A 21,019-nucleotide genomic window follows, 5' to 3' on the forward strand; every position below is an offset into this window, starting at 1 on the left:
AATATCTTTCCAGAAAAAAATAACAGTGGTAAATCCTGTGCCTTTCCATCCATCTATCCTATACAGAGTATTGAAATAAATCTAGAAATATACAGTATATTAATATTCTGTTTCGCCAGCACTGACCCCCTCCACGCCTCCACACTCACATGCACACAGGGTACCTGTATCTGCACCTCGGAGTCGCGCAGGGAGATGTTGTGGGAGCCGGCGGTGGACCCTGAGCGGGGACGCTTGTCCTGCCTCAGGACCTCGGGCCCGGCGCTGAAGGAGTGCCTCATTGGACCCTGGTCCACCAGCTGCTGGGGCCTCTGTGGGATGGGGGAGTCGGGGCCCCGCAGCGTGACGGGCTCTCCCTTCTTGTCGCCTTTGGACTCCTTCACGAAGGTGGTCAGGTTGTGCTGCTGCTTCCTCTTCTTGTACTCGATCATCAGCTTGGTGATGGTCTTGTCGGTGGCGATGGTGTACAGCTTGTTTCCGGCGCTCTCCCACCACTCCCTCTTCTTGCTGGGGTCCCTCCGGTCCCCCTTCAAGGGCGGCAGGCAGCCGGAACTCTGCCCGATGCTCGGGGTCTCGTCGGAGGGCGTCTCGGCCGCATGGCACCGGAACCCGTCTTCTGACGGGGTACCCTTGCCCGAGACGCCCCCCGTGGAAGGCGTCGAGGTCTCAGAAGGGAAGAGTGGGAGGAAGAAGAGGGGGTCCCCCTTGAGCACAGGGGGCTCGTCGATGTTGCACTCCAGATCCAAGTGCATCTGGATGTAGTTGTTGCAGAGGTCCATGCAGAGCTTGTGCAGACGCTTGACCAGCCAGGCCCAGTCCACGCTGCTCACAGGCTGGCTGCTAAGGGAGGGGATCTTGGCCCTCCACTGCCTTTTCTCCTTGCCCCGTGGGGGGCTGACCTGGGCTGTCTCCTCAAATATGTCTTCGTCCTCCGAGGAGCACTGCTGGGAGGAGTCCGTGCTACCCTCCTCTTCCTCGTAGAGGATCTTCTTCACCTGCTCTGCGGTGATGTTCTCCTGATTGGTCAAGATGGCACAGACCAAGGCCTGGAAGTAGATGTTGAAGCTCATGGCAGACTGCCGGTACAGGTTGGCTGCACCACAGACACCAGACACTTTCATCAGCAGGTACTTCAGCCCCGGTCTGGTGTCGAAGTCGCGTGCAGTCCGGTAGGAGTCCAGCAGCAGGTCAAAGATGATGGCCAAGTTCTGCATGGAAATGTAACGCAGGAAGCCAGCTGGCTTGGGCTCTGACACGGGGGTGGCCTTCTCCTGATTGTCCGGCTGGGCGGAGCCCTTCACGAACTCCTCCAGCAGGATGTCATAGAGATTCTGAAGCAGCACTTGATGGGACAACAGGCTCACCACGATGGTGCGGAATGGGATCCTGCACAGAAAATATTGTTTTTTTTCAAATAAAGACGATTTGTGATTTCACTTCATATCACAGCACGGTTCTGTGCATCAAGTCAACCAGTGGTGACTAACAACAGCTAATGTAAGCAAGCAAATATCAATATCCAACATGTTCCACAGTCGACCTTTCAAAGAATAAAATCTTATATTTGTTTTTCTTCACTACACCAAAGTGTGCTTCTTGTATATCATTCTGTTAAAGTAGTTTTAAAAAGCAAAACATTCTTTGTATGGAAACATCAGCACTGACTCAGGAGATATTAGCCATCATGTAAAAGAAGCATAAATAAGATCTAGATGAAGGATTAGGATTCTCGGATTATCCTTGACCACGGATTTGACAGCGTTGAATGTATTTTGATGCACATGTGAGCATATTTGTCTGACATGAACAAGGATGCAAGAGACGTTTCTTAAACTAAGACATGATGAAGCAGAGATTATACATACTAGCTCCCCACAGCAGCTACGCAAAGCACAGTAACTGACCTCAGTGTTGGTGTAAATGGTGTTGAAATGCAACCCTGGATGGAAATTAAAAACCATGCTGTTGCGTTTGAATCTTTTTTCCATCTTCCTAACATTTCCAGGGTAGCAGAAATTGCTGCATAGATCGTTATTTCATCACGATCAGGCTACTGTAACATCTTGGTTACTGAGGTCCCGTTACTAAATAGACTTGAGAACAGTCTCTCCCTTAATCTGGGATCTGCTAATCAAACCTTCACACATGGCCCAACACGAGGCTCCACACAGTGGGCAGCACCAAGACCTTTGGAGTTTTCCTCTATTTACTTGTTTCGGTTAATTTCAAAGAATACATGCTTCCCCAAGTACAATATTCAAAACGTGCTGATTATAGTCATTTCTTGAGTTTTGCCTTTTTTTGGGTCTGTATGGTATCAGGCCTCACACTTCCAGATGAGTCACACACAACACCAGCCTGGTTTTCTGTGTAGGGAGAGATTTCGAACTCATGCTCGATCAAAATGGCTAAAAATCACATTTTTGTGGTCCCAGCTGATCCTTATTTTTAATCCTGGTAAAGATATACACAAGATGCCCTGGAAAAACAAATTCAAATCAGAGACCTTACCCCACTTTCCTGTTGCATGTTCCGCATGATTGGGAAAAAAACAACAACAACACAAAAAATGGTGAAATATTGCACTGTGAAGGATAAAACAACTGTCGTCCTATACAACTAACCTTGAGCTACAGATGTCAAGACAGAGTGGTGTAAAAATCCAGTATTTTAAAACACAGATTAAAGGCGATGTGCTCAGTATCTTTATTAAACGCTCCTATGACCTCTTGCATGATGGCAGGAGGTGGCAGCAGTTTCTCCCGCAGTGAAATGACTAACTAGTTTCTCACAGCAAAACTGGAACAGATTCCCCTCTGGGAATTATAAAAAGGAAATGAAAATCTCACAAGATGGAGATAGCCCAGCCTTGAACCCCTGAGAGAGCACTTCGCAGAAGAGAACATGCAGCCCCCCCACCTGCACGGCGCTCACCTCTTCTGCGTGTGCCCGTTGGACTGCTGATCTGGGGGCAGCTCGATGATGAGCACGCAGGACTGGGCATGCTCAAATCCCTCCTTGTTGTTGGGAGTTTTCGGGGAACACTGCGTATCCAGCATGAAGACCTACTCAGCGAGATAAGGAAAAAGCATGGTGAGAACACAGACCCCACACATGCAGTGCACATGCAGGGAAATGATATCATCACTTAATTAACGGCCGTATCTATTTATGTTCTCTGAAATATTAACTGTTACTGTGCAACCTGAAACTCTGGCCAATAATCCATGACAACCTCTCCAGACACCCTCACTATATCTACAACAAAACTGAAAGTTGCAGAATATTCATTACTCCTGTGACCGCACACGAGGAGAAGGGGGGAGACTGTAGAGCACAAGGTTGTTTCTGAAAGCAGAAAAGGAAACTGTGAGATATGTGCACCAATCTTCCATGACTGAAAACTGTGAACCTTGATATATGGGAAGACAGACAAAATCAAATATGCAGGAACTCTCCAAAATGCAGAGACAAAATTCTATGCTTAAGGAGATTCCCTCAAAGGGTCAGTTGTGTGTCTGAACACAGCCCCGGTGTCTACCTGCTGAGCCCTGGCCTGTATGCTCCAGTACTGAGTGTCTGAACACACCCCTAGTATCTACCTGCTGAGCCCTGACCTGTATCCTCCACTACTGAGTGTCTGAACACAGCCCTGGTGTCTACCTGCTGAGCCCTGGCCTGTATCCTCTAGTACTGAGTGTCTGAACACAGCCCTGGTGTCTACCTGCTGAGCCCTGACCTGTATCCTCCACTACTGAGTGTCTGAACACAGCCCTGGTGTCTACCTGCTGAGCTCTGGCCTGTATCCTCCAGTACTGAGTGTCTGAACACACCCCCGGTGTCTACCTGCTGAGCCCTGACCTGTATCCTCCACTACTGAGTGTCTGAACACAGCCCTGGTGTCTACCTGCTGAGCTCTGGCGTGTATCCTCCAGTACTGAGTGTCTGAACACACCCCCGGTGTCTACCTGCTGAACCCTGACCTGTATCCTCCACTACTGAGTGTCTGAACACACCCCCGGTGTCTACCTGCTGAGCCCTGACCTGTATCCTCTAGTACTGTGTGTCTGAGTGTCTGAACACAGCCCCGGTGTCTACCTGCTGAGCCCTGGCCTGTATCCTCCACTACTGAGTGTCTGAACACAGCCCCGATGTCTACCTGCTGAGCCCTGGCCTGTATCCTCCAGTACTGAGTGTCTGAACACACCCCCGGTGTCTACCTGCTGAGCCCTGACCTGTATCCTCCAGTACTGAGTGTCTGAACACAGCCCTGGTGTCTACCTGCTGAGCCCTGGCCTGTATCCTCTAGTACTGTGTGTCTGAGTGTCTGAACACAGCCCCGGTGTCTACCTGCTGAGCCCTGGCCTGTATCCCCCAGTACTGAGTGTCTGAACACAGCCCTGGTGTCTACCTGCTGAGCCCTGGCCTGTATCCTCCACTACTGAGTGTCTGAACACAGCCCTGGTGTCTACCTGCTGAGCCCTGGCCTGTATGCTCCAGTACTGAGTGTCTGAACACAGCCCTGGTGTCTACCTGCTGAGCCCTGGGCTGTATCCTTCAGCACTGAGTGTCTGAACACAGCCCTGGTGTCTACCTGCTGAGCTCTGGCCTGTATCCTCCACTACTGAGTGTCTGAACACAGCCCTGGTGTCTACCTGCTGAGCCCTGGCCTGTATCCCCCAGTACTGAGTGTCTGAACACAGCCCTGGTGTCCACCTGCTGAGCCCTGGCCTGTATCCTCCACTACTGAGTGTCTGAACACAGCCCTGGTATCTACCTGCTGAGCCCTGGCCTGTATCCTCCAGTACTGAGTGTCTGAACACAGCCCTGGTGTCTACCTGCTGAGCCCTGGCCTGTATCCTCCACTACTGAGTGTCTGAGTGTCTGAACACAGTCCTGGTGTCTACCTGCTGAGCCCTGGCCTGTATCCCCTTGTACTGAGAGTCTGAACACAGCCCTGGTGTCTACCTGCTGAGCCCTGGCCTGTATCCTCCACTACTGAGAGTCTGAACACAGCCCTGGTGTCTACCTGCTGAGCCCTGACCTGTATCCCCCAGTACTGAGTGTCTGAACACACCCCCGGTGTCTACCTGCTGAGCCCTGACCTGTATCCTCCAGTACTGAGTGTCTGAACACACCCCCGGTGTCTACCTGCTGAGCCCTGGCCTGTATCCTCCACTACTGAGTGTCTGAACACACCCCCGGTGTCTACCTGCTGAGCCCTGACCTGTATCCTCCACTACTGAGTGTCTGAACACATCCCTGGTGTCTACCTGCTGAGCTCTGGCCTGTATCCTCCAGTACTGAGTGTCTGAACACAGCCCTGGTGTCTACCTGCTGAGCCCTAGCCTGCATCCTCTAGTACTGTGGTCTGAGTGTCTGAACACAGCCCCGGTGTCTACCTGCTGAGCCCTGGCCTGTATCCTCCACTACTGAGTGTCTGAACACAGCCCTGGTGTCTACCTGCTGAGCTCTGGCCTGTATCCCCCAGTACTGAGTGTCTGAACACAGCCCTGGTGTCTACCTACTGAGCCCTGACCTGTATCCTCCACTACTGAGTGTCTGAACACAGCCCTGGTGTCCACCTGCTGAGCCCTGGCCTGTATCCTCCACTACTGAGTGTCTGAACACAGCCCTGGTATCTACCTGCTGAGCCCTGGCCTGTATCCCCCAGTACTGAGTGTCTGAACACAGCCCTGGTGTCTACCTGCTGAGCCCTGGCCTGTATCCTCCACTACTGAGTGTCTGAACACAGCCCTGGTGTCTACCTGCTGAGCTCTGGCCTGTATCCCCCAGTACTGAGTGTCTGAACACAGCCCTGGTGTCTACCTACTGAGCCCTGGCCTGTATCCTCCAGTACTGAGAGTCTGAACACAGCCCTGGTGTCTACCTACTGAGCCCTGACCTGTATCCTCCACTACTGAGTGTCTGAACACAGCCCTGGTGTCTACCTGCTGAGCCCTGGCCTGTATCCTCCACTACTGAGTGTCTGAACACAGCCCTGGTGTCTACCTGCTGAGCCCTGGCCTGTATGCTCCAGTACTGAGTGTCTGAACACAGCCCTGGTGTCTACCTGCTGAGCCCTGGCCTGTATCCCCCAGTACTGAGTGTCTGAACACAGCCCTGGTGTCTACCTGCTGAGCCCTGGCCTGTATCCCCCAGTACTGAGTGTCTGAACACAGCCCTGGTGTCCACCTGCTGAGCCCTGGCCTGTATCCTCCACTACTGAGTGTCTGAACACAGCCCTGGTGTCTACCTGCTGAGCCCTGACCTGTATCCTCCACTACTGAGTGTCTGAACACAGCCCTGGTATCTACCTGCTGAGCCCTGACCTGTATGCTCCACTACTGAGAGTCTGAACACAGCCCTGGTGTCTACCTGCTGAGCCCTGGCCTGTATCCTCCAGAACTGAGTGTCTGAACACAGCCCTGGTATCTACCTGCTGAACCCTGGCCTGTATCCTCCACTACTGAGTGTCTGAACACAGCCCTGGTATCTACCTGCTGAGCCCTGGCCTGTATCCTCCAGTACTGAGTGTCTGAACATAGCCCGGGTGTCAACCTGCTGAGCCCTGGCCTGTATCCTCCAGTACTGAGAGTCTGAACACAGCCCTGGTGTCTACCTGCTGAGCCCTGACCTGTATCCTCCACTACTGAGTGTCTGAACACAGCCCTGGTGTCTACCTGCTGAGCCCTGGCCTGTATCCTCCACTACTGAGTGTCTGAACACAGCCCTGGTGTCTACCTGCTGAGCCCTGGCCTGTATCCTCCAGTACTGAGAGTCTGAACACAGCCCTGGTGTCTACCTGCTGAGCCCTGGCCTGTATCCCCCAGTACTGAGTGTCTGAACACAGCCCTGGTGTCCACCTGCTGAGCCCTGACCTGTATCCTCCACTACTGAGTGTCTGAACACAGCCCTGGTATCTACCTGCTGAGCCCTGACCTGTATGCTCCACTACTGAGAGTCTGAACACAGCCCTGGTGTCTACCTGCTGAGCCCTGGCCTGTATCCTCCAGTACTGAGAGTCTGAACACAGCCCTGGTGTCTACCTACTGAGCCCTGACCTGTATCCTCCACTACTGAGTGTCTGAACACAGCCCTGGTGTCTACCTGCTGAGCCCTGACCTGTATCCTCCACTACTGAGTGTCTGAACACAGCCCTGGTGTCTACCTGCTGAGCCCTGGCCTGTATCCCCCAGTACTGAGAGTCTGAACACAGCCCTGGTGTCTACCTACTGAGCCCTGACCTGTATCCTCCACTACTGAGTGTCTGAACACAGCCCTGGTATCTACCTGCTGAGCCCTGGCCTGTATCCTCCAGAACTGAGTGTCTGAACACAGCCCTGGTATCTACCTGCTGAACCCTGGCCTGTATCCTCCACTACTGAGTGTCTGAACACAGCCCTGGTATCTACCTGCTGAGCCCTGGCCTGTATCCTCCAGTACTGAGTGTCTGAACATAGCCCGGGTGTCAACCTGCTGAGCCCTGGCCTGTATCCTCCAGTACTGAAAGTCTGAACACAGCCCTGGTGTCTACCTGCTGAGCCCTGACCTGTATCCTCCACTACTGAGTGTCTGAACACAGCCCTGGTGTCTACCTGCTGAGCCCTGGCCTGTATCCTCCACTACTGAGTGTCTGAACACAGCCCTGGTGTCTACCTGCTGAGCCCTGGCCTGTATCCTCCAGTACTGAGAGTCTGAACACAGCCCTGGTGTCTACCTGCTGAGCCCTGGCCTGTATCCCCCAGTACTGAGTGTCTGAACACAGCCCTGGTGTCCACCTGCTGAGCCCTGACCTGTATCCTCCACTACTGAGTGTCTGAACACAGCCCTGGTATCTACCTGCTGAGCCCTGACCTGTATGCTCCACTACTGAGAGTCTGAACACAGCCCTGGTGTCTACCTGCTGAGCCCTGGCCTGTATCCTCCAGTACTGAGAGTCTGAACACAGCCCTGGTGTCTACCTACTGAGCCCTGACCTGTATCCTCCACTACTGAGTGTCTGAACACAGCCCTGGTGTCTACCTGCTGAGCCCTGACCTGTATCCTCCACTACTGAGTGTCTGAACATAGCCCTGGTATCTACCTGCTGAGCCCTGGCCTGTATCCTCCAGAACTGAGTGTCTGAACACAGCCCTGGTATCTACCTGCTGAACCCTGGCCTGTATCCTCCACTACTGAGTGTCTGAACACAGCCCTGGTATCTACCTGCTGAGCCCTGGCCTGTATCCTCCAGTACTGAGTGTCTGAACATAGCCCGGGTGTCAACCTGCTGAGCCCTGGCCTGTATCCTCCAGTACTGAAAGTCTGAACACAGCCCTGGTGTCTACCTGCTGAGCCCTGGCCTGTATCCCCCAGTACTGAGAGTCTGAACACAGCCCTGGTGTCTACCTACTGAGCCCTGACCTGTATCCTCCACTACTGAGTGTCTGAACACAGCCCTGGTATCTACCTGCTGAGCCCTGGCCTGTATCCTCCAGAACTGAGTGTCTGAACACAGCCCTGGTATCTACCTGCTGAACCCTGGCCTGTATCCTCCACTACTGAGTGTCTGAACACAGCCCTGGTATCTACCTGCTGAGCCCTGGCCTGTATCCTCCAGTACTGAGTGTCTGAACATAGCCCGGGTGTCAACCTGCTGAGCCCTGGCCTGTATCCTCCAGTACTGAAAGTCTGAACACAGCCCTGGTGTCTACCTGCTGAGCCCTGACCTGTATCCTCCACTACTGAGTGTCTGAACACAGCCCTGGTGTCTACCTGCTGAGCCCTGGCCTGTATCCTCCACTACTGAGTGTCTGAACACAGCCCTGGTGTCTACCTGCTGAGCCCTGGCCTGTATCCTCCAGTACTGAGAGTCTGAACACAGCCCTGGTGTCTACCTGCTGAGCCCTGGCCTGTATCCCCCAGTACTGAGTGTCTGAACACAGCCCTGGTGTCCACCTGCTGAGCCCTGACCTGTATCCTCCACTACTGAGTGTCTGAACACAGCCCTGGTATCTACCTGCTGAGCCCTGACCTGTATGCTCCACTACTGAGAGTCTGAACACAGCCCTGGTGTCTACCTGCTGAGCCCTGGCCTGTATCCTCCAGTACTGAGAGTCTGAACACAGCCCTGGTGTCTACCTACTGAGCCCTGACCTGTATCCTCCACTACTGAGTGTCTGAACACAGCCCTGGTGTCTACCTGCTGAGCCCTGACCTGTATCCTCCACTACTGAGTGTCTGAACATAGCCCGGGTGTCAACCTGCTGAGCCCTGGCCTGTATCCTCCACTACTGAGAGTCTGAACACAGCCCTGGTGTCTACCTGCTGAGCCCTGGCCTGTATCCTCCAGTACTGAGAGTCTGAACACAGCCCTGGTGTCTACCTACTGAGCCCTGACCTGTATCCTCCACTACTGAGTGTCTGAACACAGCCCTGGTGTCTACCTGCTGAGCCCTGACCTGTATCCTCCACTACTGAGTGTCTGAACACAGCCCTGGTGTCTACCTGCTGAGCCCTGGCCTGTATCCCCCAGTACTGAGAGTCTGAACACAGCCCTGGTGTCTACCTACTGAGCCCTGACCTGTATCCTCCACTACTGAGTGTCTGAACACAGCCCTGGTATCTACCTGCTGAGCCCTGGCCTGTATCCTCCAGAACTGAGTGTCTGAACACAGCCCTGGTATCTACCTGCTGAACCCTGGCCTGTATCCTCCACTACTGAGTGTCTGAACACAGCCCTGGTATCTACCTGCTGAGCCCTGGCCTGTATCCTCCAGTACTGAGTGTCTGAACATAGCCCGGGTGTCAACCTGCTGAGCCCTGGCCTGTATCCTCCAGTACTGAAAGTCTGAACACAGCCCTGGTGTCTACCTGCTGAGCCCTGGCCTGTATCCTCCACTACTGAGTGTCTGAACACAGCCCTGGTGTCTACCTGCTGAGCCCTGGCCTGTATCCTCCAGTACTGAGAGTCTGAACACAGCCCTGGTGTCTACCTGCTGAGCCCTGGCCTGTATCCCCCAGTACTGAGTGTCTGAACACAGCCCTGGTGTCCACCTGCTGAGCCCTGACCTGTATCCTCCACTACTGAGTGTCTGAACACAGCCCTGGTATCTACCTGCTGAGCCCTGACCTGTATGCTCCACTACTGAGAGTCTGAACACAGCCCTGGTGTCTACCTGCTGAGCCCTGGCCTGTATCCTCCAGTACTGAGAGTCTGAACACAGCCCTGGTGTCTACCTACTGAGCCCTGACCTGTATCCTCCACTACTGAGTGTCTGAACACAGCCCTGGTGTCTACCTGCTGAGCCCTGACCTGTATCCTCCACTACTGAGTGTCTGAACACAGCCCTGGTGTCTACCTGCTGAGCCCTGGCCTGTATCCTCCAGAACTGAGTGTCTGAACACAGCCCTGGTATCTACCTGCTGAACCCTGGCCTGTATCCTCCACTACTGAGTGTCTGAACACAGCCCTGGTATCTACCTGCTGAGCCCTGGCCTGTATCCTCCAGTACTGAGTGTCTGAACACAGCCCTGGTGTCTACCTGCTGAGCCCTGGCCTGTATCCTCCAGTACTGAGAGTCTGAACACAGCCCTGGTGTCTACCTACTGAGCCCTGACCTGTATCCTCCACTACTGAGTGTCTGAACACAGCCCTGGTATCTACCTGCTGAGCCCTGGCCTGTATGCTCCAGTACTGAGTGTCTGAACACACCCCCGGTGTCTACCTGCTGAGCCCTGACCTGTATTCTCCAGTACTGAGTGTCTGAACACCCCCCCGGTGTCTACCTGCTGAGCCCTGACCTGTATCCTCCACTACTGAGTGTCTGAACACACCCCCGGTGTCTACCTGCTGAGCCCTGACCTGTATCCTCTAGTACTGTGTGTCTGAGTGTCTGAACACAGCCCTGGTGTCTACCTGCTGAGCCATGGCCTGTATCCTCCAGTACTGAGTGTCTGAACACAGCCCTGGTGTATACCTGCTGAGCCCTGGCCTGTATTCTCCACTACTGAGTGTCTGAACACAGCCCTGGTGTCTACCTACTGAGCCCTGGCCTGTATCCTCCAGTACTGAGTGTCTGAACACAGCCCTGGTGTCTACCTGCTGAGCCCTGGCCTGTATGCTCCAGTACTGAGTGTCTGAACACAGCCCTGGTGTCCACCTGCTGAGCCATGGCTCGTATCCTCCAGTACTGAGTGTCTGAACACAGCCCCGATGTCTACCTGCTGAGCCATGGCTCGTATCCTCCAGTACTGAGTGTCTGAACACAGCCCTGGTGTCCACCTGCTGAGCCCTGACCTGTATCCTCCAGTACTGAGTGTCTGAACACAGCCCCGATGTCTACCTGCTGAGCCATGGCTCGTATCCTCCAGTACTCAGCCTCTGCGGAGGCAGAGTGGGATGGAGCTGCCACCTTGACCTCGCAGGCGTCCCCTGTGAAGCTGTCTGAGCCGCTGAGGAAACAGGCCAGCAGGTTCTGCAAGACACAAGCAAGGAGGAGACGCTGAGATCGGGCTGCAGGTCAACGAGTGGAAACTTTACTTCTCTCCCAAGAGAATCTGTGTAACGGCTCACCGCTCTGCGCAGTGATCATGTTCCCAAAGTAAAGTCACCCTCTTGAAAAAGGTGAAATATCCTTTGTATTTCGCACTCACCTGCCTGTGTTGCCCCTCACTAGATTCATAGCCATGTACAAAAACTCACTTTGTACCTTGAACTTTTACGGTTAGCGTTCAGTTCCTATTGAAAACTGCCAGCAGTCCTGCTCATGTATCTCCCTGTACAGGAAGTACTGTTCTTTTTCTTCATTTGTTTACATTTAGTAGATGGATATATATCTGGTATGTTTATTAGAGCTTCATATTCTGTTTGTATTCAGGATGGGCATTTTTTGTCCTGTTGCTAAAGAAACAGCTGCAGGATTAAGACTATAAGAGGATTCGTTTTCACTCACTTCCATTTACCTGGGTGGTGTAGAAAAATACAGGTGCACTACAAGCAGCACGCAAAAATTATAAGCATTCCCTGTATCTATATAACATTTTGTATATTTCTCAAAACGCTTAACATATAGAAGGCAGAGCGCTAGAGTTGAACTTGGCTGTTTCATGTTTAATGGCCAGTACTGAAGACCTGGGTTCAATTCCTGGCTGAGACAGCTCCTGTGTAGTCTGCATGTTCTCTGGATCTGCTGGCTGTGCTAACTTGCATTTCTAAATGTTCCCTGTGTGCGAGCCCTGTGATGGGTTAGTACCCTGTCCAGGGTGTGGGACTCCTTTAAGCCCTATATCAGAGCTGGGCAGTCCTGCTCCTGCTGGCTGTCAAGGTCTCATCGAAGTACCAGCAATAGTGAAGCCGAAGCTGTTAAACTGATCCCATTAAGCCAATAATAAAAGTGTGCATCGTTAAGTGCCGAGCTGGAATGAAAACCTGCAGACACATTGGCCCTCCAGGATTACGGTTGCTCATCCCGGCCCTACGCCACTGGATTAGGCTCCAAGCTGCTGGTATCCTTGCCAGGAATATATGTTTTTTTGATAAGGGATGGACTCACAATCTCTTCAGCTTCTCCTCTACAGTTCAATATTTACATGTTTCCATTTGTGTCTAAATTATCACTTCCACGATGATGACACTCAAATCTTTGTCCATACTGAACCTGACACTGAAGTGGCTGTCTCTAACTGCATCTTTGACATAAAAACATGGATGACTCACAATTTCCTTCATTTAAAGTGACAAGACTGAAGTCATGCTTCTCGCCACCCTCCATCAACTATGTAAAGCCAATGCAGTAACCTTATCTGTGGATGGCACTGCACTTGAGTTTCAATCTAAATTGAATAGCTTGCAGGTGATATTTGATCCAGGGTTGAAGATGGACCCCCCTGTGCAACATATTGTAAAAACATCATTCTTCCACCTCAGAAATATTGTCAGACTACGTCCTATGTTGTTGATATATGTTGCTGAAAAGCTGGTCAATACTTTTGTTTTCTCTTGAATTTATTATTGTAATGCTCTACACTCTGGATATCTAAATCCACACTGAAAAAACTACAGTATGAGCAGAATTAATCAGCCAGAATCCTGACCAGGTCTAGTGTAACTGATCACATTTCTCCTGTCCTGGAGTCCTTGCACTGGCTTCCTGTCAGGTTTTGTGTCGACTTCAAAATCCTCATGCTCACCTGTAAGGCTCTGCATGGCTTGGCACCGCAGTTACTGTCTGAGCTACGATCGTCCTACTCCCCACCTCGCAACTTCTGCTCTTCTTATTCCGGTATGCCCCAAAGCTCTGGAATTCTATCCCTAAGGATATCAGAGAGTCACCTTCCCCGAGCTCTTCCAATTTAGACTAAAAAAACCTCTTTAGAGGGGCTTTTACTTAACTGGTTCTGTGTCTGCACCTTTGCTTTCCTTCTGTATTCAAACCCTCATTTGCAACTGTGTAACTCTGTTATCTCCTCTCAGGCGCTATATAAAATTAAAACGTATTATTATTATTGAGCGAAACCCATGAGTATAACAGGACTCTTTACCTTGACGGGCTCCAGAGTAGCTGAAAAGGCATCTTGCAGTGCGCAGCAGGCCAGCCTCCACATCTCCTCAGTGAAGACCGGGCCAGCAGTCACCAGGACATACCTGCCACGACATCACAGCTCACCTCTCACATTCACAGGCTTCAGGAAAGAGCTCTTACTACAACAGAAAGAGCAGTTCCTTCTGCTCATTCTGAGCCCTCGTAACATGGCAGAAGAGGCACTTGGAGACTGAGCTTTCTTTTTACAGTATAGACTGTACCCGCTGAAGCAAGAAGTGACAAGGCCTCTTTTCTGGGTGCACTGGACAATAGCCTTGTTTAAATTTGCTCAAGTACCTAAAAAAGCAGCACAGCCCTAAAGAGAAGAGACTGAAATGAACTGTCAGAACGGCAGAGTGTCCTTCTGGAAGCTCTGCCCGTGGCTCTCTTGAGTGGAGAAACCCATGATGGCTCAGTGTAAGGACGAGCGGTGCTCACAGCAGCTGTGAAGATCTCTGTCAGGCCTGGAGGCAGCAAACTGCTGAGGAACCAGGACATACGCTCACCTGATGCAGGAGCAGCCCACTCTGGAGATGGTCTCTGCTGGCTCAGCCACACAGGCCACCAAGAGCTTGAAGAGGTCCTTCAGCATCAGATTGATCGTGCTTTCATAGCCGATATCTGCGGCGAAAGGAGAGGAGCAGCTCAGGCTAACAAGGCAATGAAAGGCTGTGCACTCTGCTCTTTGCAGGATAGTTTCAGAATTATTTCCAGTAAATTGGCGTTGCGTTGATATTATTCACCCTAGATTCACACTCTTGTGCTTTTCTGCTTCGTCAATCTGTATCAAAACCTGCAGTTTTGAAAACTTCAGTTGTGTGCAACTCCCTAGGGCTTTGTTTCTCCTCCAGGTAGGTCAGGAACAAAGCTACCCAGCCATGCTGTCAAAGCCAAAAGCACTGTTTCTTTTAACAGACTGCTGGATAAGATTGTCAGATCAGTGAGCTACTAGCAATCAATCAGATGGGCAGAATAGTAACCTTTGTAGCCTTTGGTATGCTGAGTAAGATACAGGGCACACCTGTCAAGAGGCACAATCCTGGGGAGAATATGGATCATATTACATCCTGCAGGGGCTCCTTACCAGAGTGGATGAAGCTGTGAATGTGCTCCACCACCAGTTCGCAGGACAAGCCAATAGCATGCTTGAAGTTAGAGGCAGCCACATCCCAGTAGGAATGGTCGCCGTGGCTACGCTGCAGCCAGAGTGACATCACAGGTAGGAGCAGCTGGATAACCGAGAATATGGCGAACCCTGGCCCTGGAAACAGAACAGAATAAACTTCCGTTCAGAAAACAGCTGAAACAGCAAACAGGGCAAGGAAGAGAAAACAGGCAGCCAGGAGTCGCTCAGCTCCATACTTACAGCTATGAATCACTTGGCTGTTTTTTTTTTGATGCTGTTAATTACACATTGAATCCTGCACTTGATTGCTGCACGATGCATTTAGCCAATGTAACTATGTACATGTAGCTTCACGTACGTAATGTGCTGCATCTATAATTTTACAGCCAAGCCAAATAATCTAATTCAAATGAATAATTCTATCTTAAAACTTCACATCTGAGGTAATAAAGAGTGAAAAAAGTTTTTAGCAAGTTAAGTCTAAGTTTCTAGTTCAGTAAATACTGTGGCCTTGACGTCCTGGGCATTCTGCCTTGATCCCGTGTGCATCTGCACTCTTGTGTGTCTCATTCTTGCACTCGTCCTATCACGGATCGAGCTCTGCTGCTTAGCAACCCTCATGATAAGAACTTTGTAACCAGCTCATTATACTATATATATGCTGGGAAGATCCACTGCCGTTTGAGCTTCACTTTGCTATCCCGTCAAGTGCTCGCTCCTACACAATAAAGACTCCTGACGGAACCCGAGTCAAGTTTCTGATTCTACAATATCAAATCACATTCTGCTTGGCTGGTGATCTTAAGAAAGTTATCCGCTGGCCAGAGACGCCTTCCCATTCCCGCAGGTCACCGAACGCACGACGTGCCCAAGCCTGTTTTCCAGTCGGGAAACAGGCTTGGGCACGCCTTGAGAAGCGCCCCCGCTGAGCTGCGCGGGAGGACGGCCTGTCCGCTCCCTCGGCCGACACTCGCCTGGGGTCTTGGTCACCTCTCTGAGGAGCTCGAAGAGCAGCTCCAGGGTGGGCGGCTGGTGCTGGCGCGGGCAGTGGGACACCGTGGCCGTCAGCTGCTCCAGCAGGAGGATCCAGACCTGGATCAGCCCTGCAGAGCAAAGCAGGTTCTGTTCAATGTCCCTGTTTCGGGCTGAACGGGTGCTCAGGCGGGAATTAATTCAAAACCGTGCCGCTCTTTCTTGCCGAGACTTTTTCTGGCCCCACCAAAGCCCTGCAGGTGTTAAAATGGCCGAACGGGCAGCTGTGTGCCGCCAGGGGAAGTTTCCGCACCTGTTTCGTCGTCGAACTCCGCGAGGATGGAGTCCATGCCGTCGTCGCTGCCGGCGCATCTCTCCTGCGCCCTCGTCGGGAGGCTGGCCAGCCGGGCGCCCAGGAACACCGGCTTAGAAGGCATCTTGTAGATCTTGGCCAGCAGCTGCAATATTTATTTTGAGTATTTATTTTTTCTGGGATTTACTGGGATGGTGAATATCCCTAAGAAATGTAATTCGTGTTTTGTGTTTTAAGGGATGGGTTAGCTGTCCTGGCAGCTGCCTGGCACCCTGCTTGGCGTACTACTGCCTGGTCACACTGCAGGAGCAGGGGCCGCAGACCTCGCAGGAGATCTCGGTGGAGGTCACAAAATACAACCCCCCCTTTCAGGTAGGGTCCACGGTGCACGGATTTCAGCTGCACAGCTTCCATGTCGAAAGATATTCATTACGTAGGGCAGAGGTTTAAATGCAACTGCTGGCAAAAAATATGGTCAGATTTTCCTTGGCTCCGTTATTTTTTTATTTTTGGTTTGGAAAATAGAGTTTAGTGCTGATGTGCAAAATTTTATTGCCAGGCATTTGCCCTTACAGTTTGCCACAAGGCTCACACTGCACTGCAGCGAGACCTAGCCAGGTGACTCCTCTCGCCTCCCACTGCCCCTGGTACTCGTCTGGGCGGGTTTCGTCCAGATAGGTGAGTGAGTGAGAGAGACCGGCCGTCTGGAAACAGAACTCATCCCGCCACGCCCGGGCCTCCCTCCCCCAGTCCCCGGGAGGGCGGTTCACTCTTGCTGCTGGGATCAGGATTGCCACAGTGCCGACGGTTCTGCCCGTCTGTCTCAGCTTTCCCCAGATGTGCCGGCGCACACGAATGAAAGGACCCTCTGCCCTTACCTGGGAGCACTTCCGTAAGTAATCCAGCGCGGGAAGGCACAGGTCGGTGGAGCTGTACCCTGAGGCCTGGACACAGTCTCCAATCTCCTTATAGTCCACTTCTCCTGGGAAAAGGGGGGAACTGGGATTTAGTCAAGTGTCAAGTCAGGTATGAAAATCTGCCTGAGCGAATTAGAGCCTGAAGCTATAAATCAGCATTCCTGACAACTGTCACAATTCTCTAACAGTACACCCATCCCTTGATTTCAGAATGCCTGGTGCAGACATTTGCACTGTAGCAGGGAATGCATTATCATACCTGTTATTCAGTTACAAAGCTTGCTATAACAAAGGTGTCTCCATTGCAGTCCAACATTAGATACTGTACTCATAGCATGACCACCCACCACACAGTTCCTCAATGTGGTGACTGTGTTCTTAGAATTGTTCCACATTTTATATGTGCTTTCTAGTTATCTTTTTAACCGCTGTACTGGGGTAAACAGAGTAACTACCATAAACCAGCTGTGCTGATCTTTCTTCGATGATTCAGTGCTCTGTTATTATACAAGAGATTCTCTAGACCTCACGAATGATCTGGAGGATTTTACATACTGTATAAAGTAATGGGAATTTTGGTTGGGTTTAGGAATTTTTTACCTTCCAAACTGCTTTCGAGGAACAAATTACGCTTGTAAAATCGAAGGATGGGTGTACTATCAAGAGCCGTCTCCTTGACAGCTGTGCGTCACATCGAGAGAAGGACAGAAGGTAAAATACTCATAACTCATCAGAGTGCAGCTACATGGGGACTGTCCTGGACTGGAGTCTCTTTTCCCAGGAGATGGGCCTATCTGTGACTCCAGCTGATCAACAGGCTGATTGCACTGCATGGTTCTGAACTCCTCTGGGAGCCAGAACATTAAAAGCAGATAAAGAAGTTGTTGACTCAATTATAGGCGATATAAACTAGACAATTCCCTTTTTACAGATGTGGGGGCTCATCACAAGAAACTGCGATCTGCACAGGCCAGCAGGCAGAAACCCTGTGTGCCACCTTGCACACGTGCACTCATCTTGCTCACCTAAACCTTTGACGAACTTCATAAGGCACATGATATAATCCGTAGCAGCGTTGGCGAACACCTGAATGTTGTCTGTGTTGATGAAAGCTTCAAAGACATCGAACACTGGAGCCTGGCATTTTCCTGCGAGACAAGAAAGAGGCGTCTGGACAACACGGGCAAAACACACCTGCTGTGAGGATTCGTGTCCAGCTAGGTTGCGTGCGGCGATTATTGAAGATGAGACAGCTGTCGTGCTGTCCTGTTTGTCCGAGTCTTCCACTGGGCGAGACCGGGCGTTCCTTAACCTTACCCATGGAGTACTCTCCCACCAGGTAGTCCTTGATGTCCGTCTTGCTCCCGTGCACAGTCCTCAGCGCGCTGAAGAGGGGCCGCCACCCCGACTGGATCTGCGGGGAGCACACTTCCACCAGCTCGCCTATGGATGTGATCACCTGCCGCAAGATAACCAACCCAGGCGTAAGGAGCCTAGTTTATTAAAAATTCATTATTTAAGAGCTTTACTAAAGGGACAGACTCCTAAAATATATTGGGTGCAAAAGCAATGTCCAGTTGAATGTGAAGAGAAATACAATGCAAAACTAATGCAGCAGCAAAGCCAGTATAACAGACTAAATGAATGGGAGCATTTTTTCAAAGCTCGTTTTTTCCTAACCGAAACAACCACAACCTTTGAGCTTCCTCTCCCCAAGCCTTAAGACTAATGGCTTCTGTAAACTGAGGCTCCCTGCCCAGATGTTGATTCCAGGTTTTGGTATTTTGGATGAAAACCTGACCTGAGGTCCTGTTAGCACTGCTGCTACTACAGACCACCTGGTATTTTTCACACGAGCAAGTTGGAGCTAGCCAGCCTATTTCACAACCACATCCACCACATCTCTGAACTGGCTTCATTACTCTGCTCTCCTCCCCACTAATAGCTGGTGTGTGGTGAGCGTTCTGGCGCACTATGGCTGCCGTCGCATCATCCAGGTGGGGCTGCACACTGGTGGTGATGGAGGAGAGTCCCCATTACCTGTAAAGCGCTTTGAGGGGAGTGTCCAGAAAAGCGCTATATAAGTGTAAGCAATTATTATTATAATTATTATTATTATGATTATTATTATATCCGCAAATGGGAAATACAGTCTCGCCTTCCTGAAGTCCCTCTGCTGCACTCGGATCCTACCTGCCCACCTACCTCCCTTTCGGGCAGGCAGTCCAGCCAGGCAGGTGTGCAGACAGACGGGCGGGGGGGGGGGGGGCTACCTGGTCCTGCACGTCCTCGTCGCACAGCTCCAGCTGCATGATGTGCTCAAAGGGCCGGAACAGGGCCTCGTTGAAGTGGAAGTGGGGCAGCTCGGCCCAGGTGGTCAGCACCTCCGTGAGCACGTCGTGGATGAAGGAGACCGCCTTCTGGGAGGCGTGCCTCTCCTTGTGGCATGCGGCCTGCAGCCCAAGCACAGGACAGCGACTTGATACGAACCGAACCCGGAACTGGAAGACCCGTTATTTCAGCAGTGTAAAGCCATGCCAATGGTGCTCTCAACCCAGGAAGAGCTAAGAACTCTGAGAACAGGGCATTATCACATGAATGAAACGGGAAAATGTAAGGAACAGCTGGTGCTGATTTCCACACAGCGATACACTTACAGCACTTGCAGGTTTAGAGCATTTGTCATTTTCATAACAGAGGATGACTGTCGTTGCTCGGGGTAGCATCACCTAAATACACATGGAGTGACTCAGACAGGTGTCAGTTTTTTTACAGTCTGAAACTGTCTGCTGGTTTCATGGGGTGGTGCGGTGGATCTGCGCCTGTGGCTGGCAGGTTGCCGGGTCAAATCCTGCGGCAGGCAGAGGAATCCTACTCCGTCGGGCCACTGAGCAAGGCCCTTAACCCCAACTGCTCCAGGGGTGCCGTATAAATGACCTGTCTGCGCTCAGACCCCAAGCTTCTCTCCCTGTCTCTGTGTCTGTGTCTCATGGAGAGCAAGCTGGGGCAGGTGAAAAGATGAATTCCTAATGCAAGAAATTGTATATGGCTAGTAAAGTGATCTTCTCTTATGTTCCTCCCAGATCTAATAAGGGAGTGAAGAGAGATCTGTACAGAAACAGGGAAACAGATACAACTCCTTTTGAACAGTACTGCAATCCATTACAGACTTTATAAGCTGCACGTTTTGAGTAGATCGGCACAGGACTTAAATTCTGAAAAATGGAAGAAATTCTACATCGTAATGCTGATTTTTTTTTTGCAAAGATCCTACCACTCAAGCATTCTGAAATAGATCAAACTGTAGCGCAATGAGAGTCGTATCTGAGGGACAGTCCTCTGGGATCCTCAGCTATCGTACCTCCACCAGGTGTGGCGCCACCACGCTCCAGGCCCTCATCATGTGCAGCAGGGGGCGCGTCTTGTTCCTGACGATCCTCAGCATCGCCTCCCCCAGGCGGAACAGGTGCAGCGCGCTCCGGCGGTCCTGAGTGGACTTGGCCTCCCCTTGAGGGAGAGAGAGCAGCAGACACAGGTGAGAGTCCTGCCCCTGGGCCTCAGTGAGGCAGACAGGGATAAACAGACAGGGTGGGCAGAACACCCATTCTATCGCTAAATCCCCTCCAGGGAAAGAAGCACAAAGGTAACTGACCAGGCATGGCTAAGGAGTAGTCCCCTGTCTCTGTGGCCGATTTGAAGAGCTGCGACTGGGAGGCCTTTCTCAGCTGATGAAGAAACCCCACCAGAGCCACGAGGTTCAGCTTGTTTGCAGCATCTTCAAACAACCTAACAAACAAACAAACACAAAGAGATCATCTGTCAGCATCTCCAGCAGGCAGGGACGGGAAAGTTCCTTCAAGAAGTCTTGCGTCTGCATTTCAGTGTTGGGTGGGCAGAAAAATTCTGTCTTTGAACCTCATGTGGATTGGTTCTCTTATCCCACTACGTCTCCTTATTACATCCCACCAAACACCGGGCAGCGTGGTGGCTCTGTGCCTGTGGCTGGAAGGCTGCTGGTTTGTATCCTACTCCGTTGGGCCCCTGAGCAAGGCCCTTAACCCCAGCTGCTCCAGGGGTGCCGTATAAATGGCTGACCCTGCGCTCTGACCCCAAGCTTCTCTCCCTG

The 21,019-nt window shown here is 51.6% G+C and overlaps 1 protein-coding gene across 1 annotated transcript in view; it reads right to left on the reverse strand.

The window, feature by feature from the left end:
- arfgef3 (ARFGEF family member 3) overlaps positions 1–21,019 on the reverse strand; it is a 61,189-nt gene that overhangs the window by 3,336 nt on the left and 36,834 nt on the right. The window contains exons 20-33 of the mRNA XM_088934352.1: positions 20,546–20,679; positions 20,255–20,400; positions 19,167–19,346; positions 18,211–18,352; positions 17,919–18,041; positions 16,855–16,958; positions 15,977–16,121; positions 15,666–15,794; positions 14,650–14,826; positions 14,072–14,186; positions 13,525–13,627; positions 11,328–11,459; positions 2,935–3,065; positions 165–1,386 (exon numbers count right to left, since the gene is read on the reverse strand). Coding sequence (XP_088790478.1) covers positions 165–1,386; positions 2,935–3,065; positions 11,328–11,459; positions 13,525–13,627; positions 14,072–14,186; positions 14,650–14,826; positions 15,666–15,794; positions 15,977–16,121; positions 16,855–16,958; positions 17,919–18,041; positions 18,211–18,352; positions 19,167–19,346; positions 20,255–20,400; positions 20,546–20,679 — 2,983 coding nt within the window. The remainder of the gene's footprint in view (positions 1–164; positions 1,387–2,934; positions 3,066–11,327; positions 11,460–13,524; positions 13,628–14,071; positions 14,187–14,649; positions 14,827–15,665; positions 15,795–15,976; positions 16,122–16,854; positions 16,959–17,918; positions 18,042–18,210; positions 18,353–19,166; positions 19,347–20,254; positions 20,401–20,545; positions 20,680–21,019) is intronic.

The sequence above is a fragment of the Atractosteus spatula genome, chromosome 15 (genome assembly GCF_055471065.1).
Source record: "Atractosteus spatula isolate fAtrSpa1 chromosome 15, fAtrSpa1.hap1, whole genome shotgun sequence".
NCBI classification, from domain to species: domain Eukaryota; kingdom Metazoa; phylum Chordata; class Actinopteri; order Semionotiformes; family Lepisosteidae; genus Atractosteus; species Atractosteus spatula.